General features: G+C 37.7%; 1 protein-coding gene and 1 long non-coding RNA gene across 2 annotated transcripts; both read left to right on the top strand.

Moving 5' to 3' along the window:
- The first annotated feature begins 2 nt into the window (after positions 1–2).
- On the top strand, positions 3–12356 carry slc25a46 (solute carrier family 25 member 46). The gene is made up of 8 exons (XM_017724732.2): positions 3–423; positions 6516–6558; positions 6643–6700; positions 7233–7310; positions 8650–8750; positions 9344–9400; positions 10437–10494; positions 10958–12356. Exons 1-8 carry the CDS (start codon positions 171–173, stop codon positions 11549–11551), a joined length of 1242 nt encoding a protein of 413 aa, XP_017580221.1. The 5' UTR covers positions 3–170; the 3' UTR covers positions 11552–12356.
- A 4047-nt stretch (positions 12357–16403) lies between these two features.
- On the top strand, positions 16404–17236 carry LOC119262211. The gene is made up of 3 exons (XR_005129483.1): positions 16404–16533; positions 16706–16846; positions 16947–17236. It is a non-coding gene; the product is annotated as an uncharacterized LOC119262211 (long non-coding RNA).
- The last annotated feature ends 124 nt before the right edge of the window (positions 17237–17360 follow it).

Here is a 17360-nt window from a genome sequence, read left to right as displayed (position 1 = left end):
CTGCGTTGTTTTGCTACAGGTCGGCGAGCTTTGCTTACAGTCTCAGGCGGTTGGAAGTTTTCGATTTCGATATGTTTTATTTTCAGTAATTTTACGCTGAACCCTATAGCTCTCAAAGAGAAGAAATATAGCTACAATCCCCCGCTCGGTGTCCCCTCTGTTTTCCCAGCATGAGTTCCCGACGACCAGACAGCTTTGACGGCTTAGGTTACAGGGGTAGGGAGGACCCGTCGTATGCTGGCGGCTACTCTGGAAGGTCGTTTAATAATTCTTCCAGTATTGATCTTCAGCACTGGGTCACCACACCTCCAGATATCCCTGGCAGCAGAAATCTGCATTTTGGCGATAGCACGCCACAGTTTGAAACGGCCCCGACTCAGGCTGGAACCGGAGACGACGTTCAATCAGCTGCTCCACCGCCTGGTAGGTTTGGATGAAGAACGCTTTATTGACAGCAATGCAGCACAGACAAAGCCTGAGCAGAGCAGCATGGTGTTTTGTAATACCCATATTGGGCATACTGTTATATGCGGTCCAAATTTGGCTTCTGCTTTACGCTCATTTGCTCGTAAGGTTGTTGTTAAGGTCAGACAATTCGGCTGCCGACCTATTGGGTGCGTTCTTGTACTGTCGGGGTTGGAACTTCTCTGCATGCAGGCTGACGGGAGGAAGTGATAGTGTTGTGCCAAATTCGGCTCCTCCGTCAAGAAAAGCACCCCTCTCGGGAGCGCGCGCAGCTTCTTTTAATCGAAAACTGAAGTAATCCGCTTTTATTGTGCTTATGTCGACTTGAAGAACGTGTAAAGGATCACGTTCATTTCAGTCAACAATCAAGTAAATTACTTTTTGTTTTACACAGTGTGCACACAGCCCAGGTGTAGATGCTGTAGTCTACGCTCACCTCGTATGTAACAAAACTTGCACGTTGCTATTCCTTGAGAACGATATATATGCGATCACATGCATTTAGGATCAGCCATTGGCCACCTATTAAGCCATTATGATCCTTTACATTGTGATATCAACTCACTGAAAAAGCCACAGCACATTACAAAACCATCAGGAACCAACAGAAACATTTATATAATGTGCACTGCACTGCCATCAAGCAGAAAGCTGTGAAGAGGGTGGTGTGGACTAAGGCTACAACAAACAACTAATTTGATAGTCAAATAATCTATGGATTACTAAAACGAATAATTGATTATTCAGATTATGAATCACTACATTTCCAAATAACTCTCATGTATTTATCAACTTTTACATTTAACTTAAGGTTTCTTTTATGCATTTGCTAACTAAAAATGAAGACAAAAAAATATGTGGGACTAAAAGCATTTCATGCTTGTGCCAATAAAAAAGAAAGTTATAGAAGTGTGCTATTTAAGGCAGTTCACCTACCAGAAAAAGCACTCTCTCTTAAATCTAGCTCCATTAAAGGCATTTAGAATCAGCTCTTGGTCACCTGTTAAACCATTATGATCCTTTGTGATATCATTGTTATATCAACCCATTAATAAAGGTATCACATATATGTAGTGCTAAAAATGTAGTATAGTTGTGCCAACAAAGTTACAGAATCTTACTACATGATTACTGCACCCATGAAATTTATGCAGGTAATACATATTGACATTATACTTGATAACAGCTTATGGTACTTCAGGGGGAATTGGGTTTTTCTGTCATCATATATGTAACTGGGTAATAAGTGACTATTTGCAACGTTTAATACGTTGCTCAATCCCCCACCTCCACCTCCGGCTACTGGCCTTACAGCCGAAGCCCTTGCCTCTTTTTTCACTGGAAAAGTGGCGGCCATAAGCAGCCAGTTCACTGATGCAACGTGTAGCGGTCCTACCACATGCTCTGCTCCTCTGTATCAATCGACCAAAGGTGCCATCTTCTCCTCGTTTACTCCTCTCACTGAGAGCGAGGCACTGACTCTTGTAACATGTAGCCGTCCTACTACATGTCCACTTGATCCGATTCCTACCAACCTACTACAAACCATTGCACCTGCTATCATCCCAGCTATCACACACACCATCAATGCCTCCATAACTACTGGTGTGTTTCCAACTGTCTTTAAACAAGCCCAAGTCACACCATTGCTTAAAAAGCCTTCCTGCAACCCTGCCCAGGTTGATAACTACAGGCCAGTCTCACTACTACCCTTTCTTTCCAAAACTATAGAAAGAGCAGTCTACAGTCAGGTCTCTGGTTTCCTCTCCCAGAATGACCTCCTGGACCCAAATCAATCAGGTTTTAAAAAAGGGCACTCCACTGAAACGGCTCTTTTTTCTGTGATTGAGGCACTAAAAACTGCCAGAGCTGCAGGACAGTCCTCAGTACTCATTCTGCTGGACCTCTCAGCTGCTTTTGACACAGTCAATCATGAATTTCTCCTATCTACTCTATCAAACATGGGTATCTCAGACAATGCGCTACTATGGTTCAGATCGTACCTCACTGGGCGCTCATTCAAGGTATCCTGGCATGGAGAGCTCTCCTCAGCCCACTCGCTATCCACTGGGGTTCCCCAGGGATCAGTACTGGGACCCCTTCTCTTTTCTATTTACACCACCTCTCTAGGCCGGGTTATCCGCTCACATGGCTTCTCGTACCATTGCTATGCTGACGACACCCAGCTCTATCTGTCATTCCCGCCTGATGACCTGTCAATCTCTGTGCGGATATTGCAGTGCCTCTCGGACATATCCGCATGGATGAAGGAACACCACCTTCAACTAAACCTGTCCAACTTGAACTTCTGGTTATACCAGCTAAACAATCCATTCAACAAAACTTCACCATAACCATCGACTCACTCTCACTCTCCCCGACAAAGGTTGCTAGGAACCTGGGGGTTATGGTAGATGACCAACTCTCTTTTACGCACCATGTTGCCTCGGTGGCTCGGTCCTGCCGCTTTGCGCTGTACAACATCAGACAGATACGGCCGTTTCTAACACAACGAGCCGCCCAACTCTTGGTACAAGCAGTGGTCATCTCACGCCTCAACTACTGCAATGCCATACTGACGGGCCTCCCAGCCTGTGTTGTAAAACCACTGAAGATGGTTCAGAACGCTGCAGCGCGTCTGGTCTTTAACCAACCAAAACGGGTGCATGTCACCCCACTGCTCATTGAGCTCCACTGGTTACCGGTTGCTGCTCGTATCAAATTTAAAACTCTTACGATTGCCTACAAGGTGTTAACAGAGCAGGCTCCTTCCTACCTGCACTCGCTCCTAAAGGCTTACAGCACCGCCCGGCCGTTGCGATCCTCCAATGAACCTCGCTTAGCTTTGCCAAATAGTCACACAAAGCAATCGAGGCTGTTCTCATACTTGATTCCCCAATGGTGGAACAAGCTACCTTCCACTGTCAGAGCAGGGGCGTCCCTCGCTATTTTTAAGAAACTCCTGAAGACTGAGCTCTTCAGGGAGCACTTACTCTGATCGCCTCTTTCAAATCTAACCACTACCAACGTCATCTCCTTCTTGCCCTCCTTCCCATCTCTACCCCGCTATTACCCTTTGGCCTCCTTTAAGGCCTGACTATGTTTGTTCTATGTACTTCATTATTTGTAAGTCGCTTTGGATAAAAGCGTCTGCTAAATGTAATGTAATGTAATTTGGGAAACTTCAAGGTCTTTGGCCTGACTGAGAGCAACCCTTGCTGCTGTCATTAAGATGCACATTAAAAAAGACACTGTCTTTGTTGATTGAATCTCACTAATGGCTCTGTGTTTAGGTTTGTTTCTGAACAAAACAAAGTCTACATTGTAGTAGTTTTGATTTCTAATAATGAATCAGCAATTGTATATGTGGATTGTCTAATTTGCATATACATATAACTGCTTTGACCAAGTTTGTGTTAGATGTTTGTGACACCTCCAGATGCTCTCATCCCCACCACTTTCTTTTTATTTTATTTTCTTTTCTTTAGTCAAGGCTTTGCACTTGAAGCTGTTTGTTTGTGTGAAGGTGATAACCTGTTGAGAGAATTTTTTCTTTATTTTTGTAAATTCTTTGTTTTCCTCTTTAGTTCATGTAAAAATGAAAAACATTTTTATTATTTTTCAAATTTAGAATTTATTCTACTTTTACAACCCATTTTCCAAAAAAGTTGGGATACTGTGCAAAATTAGAAATTTCATTGTTTTTTCTTTTTTTAATTAATGCCCAATTTAAATTTGATGCCAGCAACATGTTTCAAAAAAGTTGGAATGGGGCAACAAAAGACTGAATGTTTTTTGTCTTCATTCTTAGTTAGCAAATGCATAAAACAACCTCAAGCTAAATGAAAAAGCTGATAAGTACATGGGAGTTATTTGGAAATGTAGTGATTCATAATCTGAATAATTAATTATTTGTTTTAGTAATCGATAGATTATTTCACTATCAAATTAGTCGCTTGTTGCAGTCATAGTCAACACCACACTCTGCAGAGCTTTCCACTCGATGGCAGTGCAGTTTCCTGTTAAAATGCACTCTACTGTACATGTGTAAAATGTTCTGAGGATGGGTTCATGCCAAAACTCCTCTGCCACCTGAGGAAGAAGCGCTGTTGTGCCTTTTTTACCACCTATATGGTATGTTCTGTCCATGTTGATTGAGATGTGAACACAGAGGAACTTGAAGCTGCTGACCCTCTCTACAATGGCTCCCTTGAGTTAATCGTGGTGTGCACTTTCTCTTGCTTCCTGTAGTCCACAATGAACTCCTTGATCTTGTCGATTTTCAGAGAGAAGTTACTCTGCTGGGATCTGTGTGTCAGGAAGCTGACCTCCTATCTGTAGGCCTCCTCATCATCATTGGAGGTCAGGCCAAATTGTGGTGTCACCTGCAAATTTGATGATATTGGAGCCATGTCTGGCTGAACAGACGTGGGTGTACAGAGAGTACAAGAGAGGGCTACTGAGGAGCTCTGATTTTAAGGGTCAGTGAGGAGGAGGTGTCGGCCTGTCAGGAAGTTCAGGATCCAGCTGCACAGAGAACGTCGAGCCTTGAGGGCACAATGGTGTTGAATGCTGAGACATAGTCCATAAAAGGCATTGTCACATACATGTTCTTTTTGTCCAGATGGAAGAGGGCAGTGTGTAGAGTCAGGACTATTGCATCATCAGTGGATCTGTTCTGTATGTAAGCAAACTGCAGTGGGTCCAGTGTGGGAGGTAGTGAGGAGCAGATAAACCAGCTTTATTAGTTAACAGGATGATTTAGATGTGCTAAATGATGCAGAAATATATGCATAGTACAGGGCCCCCAGGACTGGGATTGGAAACCCCTGAGTTACAAGGACAGAACATAAACATCTGCTTAAAATGGCCCTTCATCGACGTATGACAGGTTGTTATTAAATTTGGGTCTGCCTTGTGCTTAAACATAAACACAAGACAAATGTCAAGAGACCACTTAAATAATGTGCTTCTACCTACTATCTTCTCAAAGCACTTGCTTATGATGGAGATCAGAACAACCAGGCACCATTTAGACTATGAAACTCGCATAATGGTGGCCAGTTTGAGGCACGTTGGGAACAAGTAAGAGGAAGAGAGAAAGAGAGATTAATAATATCTGTAAACATCTCTTGCCAGCTGATGTGCACAAGATTTGAGAGTAGCGTTGATGTTATTCACAGAACAAATTTCCCTCTTAAAGTCCATTATCGTGTTTAACCCCTCCCACAGACTTTTTGTGGTGGTGTTACACTGTGATCCCACTTTAGCCCTGTACTCAGGCTTGGCTGCTCTTAAACTACTCATACACTGTGTGATTTTAGAAATCTTATTCTTTGTGACTCTCAATTCGACTCAAATGGAGCAAAGTTGTCATATATGGACGCTGGTGCCGCAAATGTGGACTTTTTTAACTCCGTGTAGGAGCGGAGGTTGTGACTGTGTGGTTTTGGGAGCTTGTTTGGGCAGTTAATCAGGCATTGTTTCCCCTGTCATACTGCATGGCAAACTACACAGGTTGCACACAGGTACCAGACATCAAGCAAGCCCGTGAAACAATGGACTGAAACAGTTTTATAGATCAACTGATGCCAAGATTAGACTCAGCTTATACATGAAAAATGACAGCTGTGACAGATAAGACTATGTAAGGAAAAACAAAAATAGGCAGCCTAAAATGTATGTACACACAATACAGTATATAATATTGTATAACACGGCACTAGACACGTATCACTTTTTATGTAAATCTGAGCTTCTATAATTATGCTTATTAATTTTTGTTATTTACCAAAGCCTGGCTGAATGATTTGGAACAACCATGCATGCTTATATTAACAGTTAGAGTGGGAAACATCCTAATGGAATACTCTAAACAACTGAGTTTGTGTAAGCAAAGCTGTGTATGAAAGGTTGACACAGAATTTCCTAATAAATGTTCACATGTTTACCAGGCTACACTCATTTTGGTTAGATCTTGCATGCTTTTTTCTTGTCCTCTTTTAAGATAAAGCTGTAATAGATGTTTTATGATCTTCTTTAACTTCCAGACCAATTGAACAGATTTGCTGGCTTCGGGATAGGCCTTGCAAGGTAATTCATGCCTAATACCCATATCTTACTTATTAAATCAATAAAAAGGTTGAGCAGTAATTAAGAATTTTTGTTTTTGTTTAGTCTGTTTACAGAAAATGTCCTAGCCCACCCATGTATTGTATTTCGACGGCAATGCCAGGTAAGCCTGAAAAAAAGAAAAATGTGTATTGAATGATGCAAATCTCTTGGGAAATTCTTTCATACATAAAAAGATTGACACACATTTGTTTTATGTTTAATGCATTTTTTTAAACAAAATGTAATTGTGTTTACATTTAAAATGTACACTCATGGAGCATCTTAATTGTCGCAGATATGGAGACTAAGTATATTCAAACAATATAAGCTACTCTATATATGCCAATATTAAATCTCCAAGTTCTGCACATGCTTTTGGATCTAAAGGTATGCACTATTGGATTATGGATTATCAGAAATAATCAGGTTTTTGCTCTAAGCACAAAATCTGACAGTGGACAAATAATTTTCATTTTGGCCTGTCTGTGTTATAGTGTTATGACTGGTAACTGTTTTTTCATTTAAGAACTTAAAATACCAGTAATAAAATTGTTACAAGGTAAAAAAAATCATTATATCTTGATTAAAGAGTTTAAAAGAACCCAACAAATAAATTCAGAACTTGGTGATCACAGCTTTGCTTATTATTTCAGATTAATTACCATGCTAGGTGCTATCACCTGTCTCCTATGACTGCTCTCAGTGTGATGTACAACGTCACTAAAACTCAGGTATGTCACCTCCTAGCTTCATTGGTAATACTTTACTGTAGGTTGCTGTTCATAAGTCCACATGACACCTACATAAGCTTGTCATCTGACTGATCTGACTCTACATAAATGTTTATTAATGCCTATTCCAATGGGCGTCATCTGTCACAAAGACTACTTTAGCTAACTTGGATCAAAACAGGCAAATGTAACCTTTATTGCAAAATAACACCTATTTGAATAAGTGTACCATACACTATTTTAAAAAAGTACCGCAGGTGGTTCTTTGAGCAGTGTAATCGAAGAACCACTTTTGGTTCTCTTAAGAACATTGAGCCTCTTTTAGCAATGTCTTTTTAAGTTGTGTTTTTTTTTTGTTCTTGAGAAAGGTCCTAAGAGAGTCAGATTCATGACGTGTTTTTCAACCACAGAATTGTTTGCACTTTTTTTCTCTTGAATTTGCATAGATTCTGTTTTTACCCAAGAACAAATCCCAAATAAGATAACATTGGTGAATGTCAGAATCATCTTGAAAATTGTGTAAGTGGGTTTTAAGAAGAAATTCCTCTTAAGAACAGTTGGAGAATGAGCTCCATTGTTTCAAAAAGAAATTTATGAATGTGAAGTACCTTTTAAAGGCTTAAAGAATCTTGTAATATAAAGCTTATTTGATTATTTGAAGGTGCTTTATAGAATCTTTACATTATTTAGAGGTTCTTTAAACTTTCCTTTGGGAACTAAAAGTGTATTGCATTGTGCAAAGAAGCTTTTCTGGCACCTTTGTATTTTAAGAGTGTATCTATGAATGTAGATCTAAGACTGTAATAAACCTTCTTGCATCCTTTCATGCTTGCCCTGAAATTCCCAGAACATAGCGACCTCAGCTCGTAACAAAATTGTATAAAAATACACCGTTGACTTTTTGTCTCTCAAAAATCTGACTGTAAAAAAACTAATGTGTCACTTTTCCACAGACGTTTTTGCCCCTTCTCTCTAGGATAATGTGCAAAATACACTCCTGTTGCGATTTCACTCACAATACTAAACTAAAGATTTTTAACTAAACTAAAGATTTTTTGTTGAGCTAAATGATCACTGAAACATTCAGATTTGTCTGAAACAATCTAGGTGTCATGGTATTTTACCCAGGTTTGTACTGGCACATCTGGTGCAGGTAAATTGTCAGGTCAACTTTACTGTAACTTCCACTCGGGCAAATGTTCACATTCCTATTTAATTAGTAGTGAATACCTGAATATCTAGTAGTAAAATGGACTTGAGTCAGTTATGTAAGCATCTCTCTCGCTCTTGCTCTCACACACTCTCTCTCTCTCTCTCTCTCTCTCTCGCTCTCTCACAGGGTCCAAAGGCCCTTTGGAAAGGAATGGGCAGCACTTTTGTGGTCCAAGGAGTGACTCTTGGAACTGAGGGCATCATTAGTGAATGTACCCCATTGCCAAGGCAAGAGTGAATTCTATTACTGTTTGCTTTGGTTCAGCGAGCCAGTCCCTGTTCAAAAGCAGTCACCTTTGGAATCCCCCTTAGTTTGAGGCTAGGGTGGTGGCTATCTGATAGTGAGTCAAATGGAATTATGTGAGTCAACATCTCATCTGGGAGCTAGCCTCTAAATTTCACAGCTTCTTCACTAGAAAAATGGATGCTGATTTATGACCATTTATGAATGAACTGAATATGGAACCAATTCATATAATATGAATAAACTGACTGACTTGGAAGCCCATGAAACAAATGCCTCAACGTTTAGAATAAATTCATATTCATCATATTAGATAGTTAGAATTCATATTGAATTATGCTGCAGATGGTCTTTGACATGAGTGTTTGACCCAGATCCTATATTCTTGTGCCATCTCATGGCTTTAAACCTCCTCTCCCTATTAACAAGTCATTGACTGAGAAGTTTTAACACAAACAGCTTGGTGTTTTAATATGCAGATCAAGAGAAATCTGCCTGCAGTACTTATTTAGCCTTTAACAGTGCTTTCCACTGTGGAGAAAGATTGCATACAACTGTGTTTTATGATTATTTGCAGGGAATTGTCACATAAATGGAATCCAAAGCAAATTGTGGGTCACCTTGTACTAAAAGGGTAAGTTGAGACAAGTTCCTCATACTCCTCAGATACATTATATTCTGATGGTATGGTCTTTCAAGTGAAACAGTTTGAAAGAGAATGTTTGAAAGATTCTGACGCTGTATATTATGGCTATTTTGAGGAACTGGTTTGTATTTACAAAGCGAACATTTCATAATAAAAGGAGCAAAACCTCCACATTTTATGGTTTTGTCTTAATCATGAACCTTCAAAATAGTTAGTGGATATAGATTTTAATTACTTTGTCAACTAGTGGCTCATTGAATTCAACCTTCTCATTTATCCATATGGATTTGTATTTTGGGAATATTTAGAAATAATAATGCTTGTGTAAATTTATAATGGAATCTACTCTTTAATCCTTTTAATCTTCCTCAATCCTTAGTTGTTGAGAGATTGCTTTATAACCACTGATGCTAAAGCTTTATCACTTTAGAAAAATATGAGAAAAAGAGAACAGCACTTAACAAACTGAAGTCCCTACCTGTCATTCAGTGCTTATACTTTTTGAGTTGATCCCTTTTATCTCCTACTTGCGAACAGTAATTTAATGTTGTTTTGGTTAGTCTCTCCACCTCTTCTATTTACTGTTTGTATAGCCAGTTATACGCTTATATCTATACACTTATAAAGATTTGGTTTAGTATCAAAACTCAAGTCAGGTGTTCAGATGATATAACAAGTATGATATTACAAACCGCACAATGCAAAAAACATACAATAATATAAAAATGTATGTATTTGTATTTGTGAAGATAACATGAAATTCTGTCCTTTTTCTTTGATTACAAAAACAAATCTGTTATTTTTTTGTATGCTTCTGTTTTACTATGAATTCAACCTTATGTTTTGGCTGTGATATTCTAAAGAAAACTTGCTTGGTCACAGTTGTTTTGTGATTTAGTCAGGTGTTGATTTTGTAGACAGGGAATTTCTAGCACTTGACATTTTAATAGTCTATCATCCTCTTATCTCATTCTGTTTAACGTTTTGAGCAAGAGTCTTCAGATTTCATTTTTCTCTTTCCCAGTTTAACGTATGTGGTTGCAATGCCGTTTTACTCAGCAAGCCTCATTGAAACTGTCCAGGTCAGTCTTTGATATTTTTATCTAGATACACAAAATTACAGTAATTTAGATGCTGGAAATTACAGGAAGGTACATGCATAGAATTACACTGATTTACATTTGCTAATTGAGTTGCATTGCACACAAACATAAGGCTTTCTTATCCAGTTTTTAGCTTAATATACTGAAGCATTTTTTTTTTCATTTCCACTGAAGCATTTCACTTTCTTATTCTTTCTGTTGCATTTTTCAAGAATAAAGGCTGATGTTTTTTAAATGCTGGAGGTTTACAGGGTAACTTTTAACAGTGGCCTCTTTAGCTAAAATTAACAACAATTTTACACACACACACACACACACACACACACACACATATATATATATATATATATATAAATAATACTTATTTTTTTGACTTCTTTATTTGTTTTTTTTTTTTAGACAATAAAAAGTCTTTACTTGCTCTTCTCCATGCCCTCCCTAGAGCGAGATCATTCGGGACAACCCTGGCATCCTGGACTGTGTGAAAGAGGGTGTGGGCCGTCTGATGGGCCTGGGTGTGCCCCACAGCAAGCGCCTCCTGCCTCTGTGGAGGCTGGTATTTCCTACCGTTCTCCATGGTGTGTTACATTACATTATAAGCTCCAGTGTACAGAAGCTGGTGCTGTATTTCCTGCACCGCCGCAACAGGAGTGACACCTCTCCCAAGAGCATGGGCCCTGACTCTGGTTCAGAAACTGTCCAGAACATGCTGGATGCCTACTTCCCTGAGCTGATCGCTAGCTTCGCCGCTAGCCTCTGTGCTGACGTGTTTCTCTTTCCTTTAGAAACAGTGTTACATAGGCTGCATGTTCAAGGAACCCGCACCATCATTGATAACACTGACCTAGGCTTTGAGGTGCTTCCAATTAACACACAGTATGAAGGTATGAGGGACTGTATAAATGTTATATGCCGGGAAGAGGGCACAATGGGCTTCTACAAGGGCTTTGGCACAGTGGCGATACAGTACTTGCTACACGCAGCAGTGCTTCAGATCACAAAGATGATCTATTCGACGCTGTTGAAAAATGCCTGATAGAAGTTTGATTGACAGGGTCCTTATTTTTATTTTATTTTTTTTTTTTTGTGCTTGGGCCAGCTAATGAGCTCATTCCAAGGAAATCTGACCTAATCAATATCCTTTGTTATTGTTTCTTGAAGCACTTATAGTCTTGACTTGCATGATACATTGATGCATCATCAGTAGTAATGAAAGATCGAAGATTAGCGCATTTAGAGTGTCTTGGTGACCGTCTCATTTGCTAAGCTAGCCCCATACCAATATAGTCTTGCACTGTATAATGTGCTGTCTTCTTTTGTTAACTGAGTCTCTGCTCTTACCAGACACAGTCTCGAACTGTAGTATCGTTACAGCATTTTCTTGTTTGACAACACACATGGAATAAGACTTAGATATTCATTGTACATAACAAATATATGCAAATTGTAAAATGTCAGTTATTATTTGAACCTTGTTGAGTATTTGTATATTTGCAGTAATGTCAATTTATGAAAATGTTTCCAGCCGCTGTTTTCACTGCAAACAAAAATTTTACAAAAAAATATGAATAAAATATAAAGCACCATATAGCAATAGCTGTTCTAGTGCACAGTTGTTAGTGTGTCAGACACTTGTCAGCAGCATCTCTTTTGTAAGCACGTTTTAGCTGCTCTGTGTTAAATTCTAAGATTGAGTACAGAGATTTAAATAAATGTATGTAATAATTGTTGTGTGACATTGTTTTTGACAGTGATGTGTTATCTGTGAGAATAGTAGGGTATAAGAATACACTGAAAGTGATTTCATGAAGCTGCATGAATAAACTCAGCTTTACATAGTGCTCAACCAGCTTTGTATCTACTTCATGCAGGACTTCATTCCATCATCCAAAGTGCTAAAGAGCTTCTTTTGGGGACAGCGGAGTTCACTGCTTTTAGTCTGATGTAATGAGTAGTTCATAAATTTATCCAGCTCTGTGTGCTTTCATGCAAAGTGTTGTATTTCCAATCTTTTATACATTTCCACATGAGAATATGCAGTTGTGAGAAGTTTGTGAACTTGTTAGAATAATCTGGAATCTTCCTAGAAATAGCTCCTAAAATACAATCTGATTTTAAGAAGTTACAATAATAAATATAGACAGTCTTACTTAACAAGCAAACATCTTAGTTGAACCAGTTCAATATATTGGCAAAAGTATGTGGACACCTGAATATCACATTCCAAAATCTGGGCATAAATATACAGTCTGTCTCCCCTTTGCTGCTTGACAGCCTCCACTCTGCTAGGAAGATTTTGGAACATCTTGGATTTGCTTTCATTCAAGCCATGAGCATAATCATTATGCCATGAGCATAATGATGTTGGGCATTGTTATTGGGAGATAAGGCCCAGTCTGCCTTTCATTACATACCAAAGGTGTAATAATGGGGTTTTGTGCATGCTAGTGAAGTTCTTCAAGACCAAATTTTGCAAACCATTTCTTTATGGACATAACTTTGTGCATAGGGCCATTGTCATACTGAAAAAAGAAAGGGCCTTCCCCAAGCTGTTGCCACAAGGTTGGAAGCACACAATTCGCTAGAATATCTTTGTTTGCTGTAGCATTATGATTTTGCTTCACTGGAACTAAGAGGCCCAGCCCAAATATGAAGGAACAGTCACAGATAGTTATTTTTCCACACAAAGTTACAAATAGGACTGTGCATTCAGGCAAATAGCATTCTCCTGGCATCTGCCAAATCTTTAGATCCATCAGACTGCCAGGTGGGGAACATTAATTACTCCGCGAAAACTCCAGGAGTTAAATTGTTACATCCATTTGTTAGGAAATAAGTGCTGGAAGGCCTTTTGTGATTAAAAAAAATGCTAATTGTAAAGGTAAAATCAGTTTAGAAATACAGACTGTTCCTTTGAAATGTCAAAAGTTGTAAGTGAAAATTTAAACTCAAGTAATGTACAGATACAGATGCTCTATACCTTAGCACAGTACAGTACTGTGCTATTTTTTTTCCATCTCTGTAATCAGTGTCTGATGGGAAAAGTAGTATTTAGTAATTAATAGAACCTTTTTAGAATCAACCAAATGTTTCATCTAGCTGCTGATCAGTCTTGCGCAAAACATAAAACAATTTTCCTATATTTGGATCTATTGTTCTATTGTTGTTTTACTTATGTGTCTCACAGTTATGCTGCATGACCTATCCTGTTTTGAGTCTTAGATTACAGGCAGATGATGTAGCATTATGCTTTCTCATATCTCTACTAACTGCACAGTGTAACTGAAGTATTCATCATAGATTACTTGCAAGCACTTGTCAAAATCAGATAAACATTGAGACAAACAGAATTAAGCACTATGGAACTGGAGCTTAGGCCAGTGGGGTGTTTTCGCATTAATGAGGTTATAAGACAATAAACAACATCAAAATGATGTCCCAAAATAATGGCTCATTTTGTTATATTGTCAAGATATATAATAGTAGAACTCTAATAAAACATTCTTTACCCAAGTTTTTGCATGTATGAACAATTCTATTTCGTCATTAAATTGTATAAGAAAACATGCCCACTTTGAATGTAATGTACTATACTAATCAATAATTTTATTAGGTATTCTAGCAGCACACTGAATAGGCCTAGTTGATTTTAAGCATTAGTTGATCCAGCTTTGATTATTGTAATAAAGAATGTTAGTTTTTAAGATGTTAAATCCATTTCCATTTTCTTTGTAACACTAACAGAGCATTATGAACATATCTTCATGGCTCATCTTATTTGCCACCTCTACTCTCAGTTGCCCCTGTCTCTAACAGAGGTGTTCAGGTAGCACATACAGTTTGTATGTTCTACATAGGAAAGCATTGCTAATAGAATAGGAGGTTCTGAAGTAGCTGCACATTAGTTGAAGGTCATCATGTCCAGTGCCTTTGTTGACTTCCCAATTATCATTACCTTTTTTAACACAATGTAGAGAGGAGCATTTTCAAATTATGTAAAAAATAAAAAAATGACAAAAACAGAGATTTAAAGTTTTGTCCTAAATGCTACAATATACTGTAGCTCTCAAATAACATTCAAATATAACATTCAAACATAACAAATATGATGTTATGGATGTGAAAAACAGGTTACAAATGCAAAGATTTGTTCACAAGATATTTAGCTTTTGTAATTGACAATGGCAAAGTGAAATTATGGGCACTGTTGCTCTTTTAAACCTGTAGCTTTTTATGTGTAACTATGGTTTAACTATGGTTAGTGATTCTGAATAATTTACACCTCTTTTGGTTGAATTAATTTTCTGCCTGCATCTGAATTTCCACACTATATCTAGTTTGTTTGTTGTGTTACCTGTGAATTATGAATATGGCTGCTTCATAATTGTGATTTGTTACTGTAACACAATGTTCTAGTAACTTTTTACAGGTTGGCTGTAGTCCTTTTTTAAAAACTTAATATTTCACTCATCAGGTTGACATCTGTTATAACATAAACATAAAGAGTATCTGTTTCTGATATATTTGATATATTGAGTCGACATTTGATTTTGCTTTGCACATTGAAAATTTTCTGATGTGTTTATGTGTATCCAAAATGTAAACAGGTAAAAGGTAAAAAGTAAAGATGAAAGATAAAATTAATAGATGATGCTTTCTGAATGCTTTTCAAAGAAAATTTTCATGAGAGATTAGCATAGTTTCAGTCTCTTTGATGTGGGCAGCCTGTGGTGAGCAAGTCTTTTGATGATGTCTGACTCGCTACCTCTAGTTTACTAATATAACTTGTAATCCATCTGTCCAACCAGATTAGTTCTATGAATGTGTTTTAAAATAGTTATGGAAATAGTAATACATTAAGTCAATTGCACAGAACACTTGGGATTTTCTCATTTTGACTCACATATTGCGAGTCTGTTATGTGTAATCACCAGTGTGGTGCCCCAAAAAAGAAAGGAAGAAAGAAAGAAAGATACATCAAGGCGATAAAGCGTACTACTCAATATGAACTGGGTTTGGTATAAAAGGACTTCCAGCAGTGACCTTCACAAATGGCTCAAGATGAATACACGAAAGCTTACTGGTAAGTGACAACTCCTGTTTTGAAGCAAGGGTTATTGTAAGATTACATTTGAATCTTTTTTTATTTTGTCAACAGGTCTATTATTCCTGGCTTTTGTATTCCTCACCATCATGTCAGGTGTGGCCCATCTGAAGAAATTCAGTGTACCCCTTCAATGTCTTCTGGATGTTCAGACTGATTCCTATAACATAATCTTTCAATATGTGCAAGTGAGTTTCTTTACAGAGCTGCTCCAGGCAGTTGCTTGGCATTGCCCAAACAATTTCATAAGTAGTACTTAACAGCTTTCTTCTTGCTTGTCACTTTGGTTTTGTTGATGTGTTATCAGTCAAATAATGTACTCTTATAATCATAGAATGCTTTTCTCAATTATGCTGTTTTCCACATTTTAAAATAATAGTGAACTTGAAATAGCCCTATGGGAAAACATAGAGAAAACACAATTATCAAATTTTAGATTTTTCAGACCCCTTGCATTGATGCGGCCTTGATCATTCTCTCAATTCCATGAGGATACTTCAGTTCTATAGAATGCTTTTCCAATAGGACTGGAGAAGATGCACAAATTCTGGGGGCCATTTGTCGCTGAAAAACACTTGTTGGGAGCATTAAAGTTTTATATTTCAATTTTACAATTTTGTTTTGAAAACAGTTTCCTTCATCGGCATCAATTCCTCTATTCACATTTGCCTTCGGGAACAAATTTCTTTCCATTTGTATTTAGACATAATTATTAACATCAAAATGTCTGAAATTGTGAAAAATACTTATTTTGTTAGGTGTGTCCAGACTTTTAACTTGTAGTCTGTATTTGTGTATCTGGAGTAGTAAATGGCGTAAATGTAAAAATGTGAATTTTTAACATGTTGTTCACAAATTTTGATTTTTACCCACAGAGACTTAATCTTAAATGCAATGACATCTCACCCAGAGAGGTAGGCCTGAAAGCTCATTTGTACCACAGGCAAATATTTCAAATATGTTTTTTATTGTATTTTCTTTTAATGCTACTTTTATAATGTTAGAAGCTATATACACATGATTACTTGATACATATGTCTGACGAATGTTCACATTTGCATTGTCTTTACTTTTTTAAATTCTCAGTACAACACAAGGGCTATGTGCATTCTACGTCACTCTCAACTTGGAAAAACAAGTTCTGAGCGTATAAGTTCTGAGAGCACAAGTTCTGAGACTTCCAATTCTACACTGAACACAATACAGGGTCTATTAAGAGACAGTGTGGTAAGAACCAGCGCTCAATAATGGATTTTAAAAGTATCCATCTTTTGACTGTTTGGAAAAAAAGTTAATATTAAACAGTCATATTTGTTTGTAATTGCAGGAGCGGAATTGCGGAACACTTGGAGCACCAGCACCTAGAAGATCGAGTAAAAAAAGATCTGAAAAAAATTTCTTGAAATGTTGGTGTCATTTTATCTCTCACACTATCGAATAAAATAACATTAGAGCTGCCACTGACATGCTCAGCATGAGGCTTGTGGTTCAAAGTTCTGGCCCTCATGACTTCATTCATTTACCTGCACAAATCCATGTTGTCTTTCCTCTAAGATTTTTTATTTGAACATTGCACATTGTTTTCCCAAAACTGGAAATGGGAAGCTCAGTTTTAATGTATTTGTAATCTCTATTTATCTTCTCTATGCACAGTACAAAATAGTTATAGTATGTTATTTTGTATTTTTTTTTTTTTTAACAATGAATGTAAACTTTGCTTTTTGTTTCTCTTTTCTGTTTC

Source organism: Pygocentrus nattereri, chromosome 23, assembly GCF_015220715.1.
Source record: "Pygocentrus nattereri isolate fPygNat1 chromosome 23, fPygNat1.pri, whole genome shotgun sequence".
Lineage (NCBI taxonomy): Eukaryota > Metazoa > Chordata > Actinopteri > Characiformes > Serrasalmidae > Pygocentrus > Pygocentrus nattereri.
Note: the sequence above shows the minus strand (reverse complement) of the source record. Positions and strands in the feature narration are given on the sequence as shown.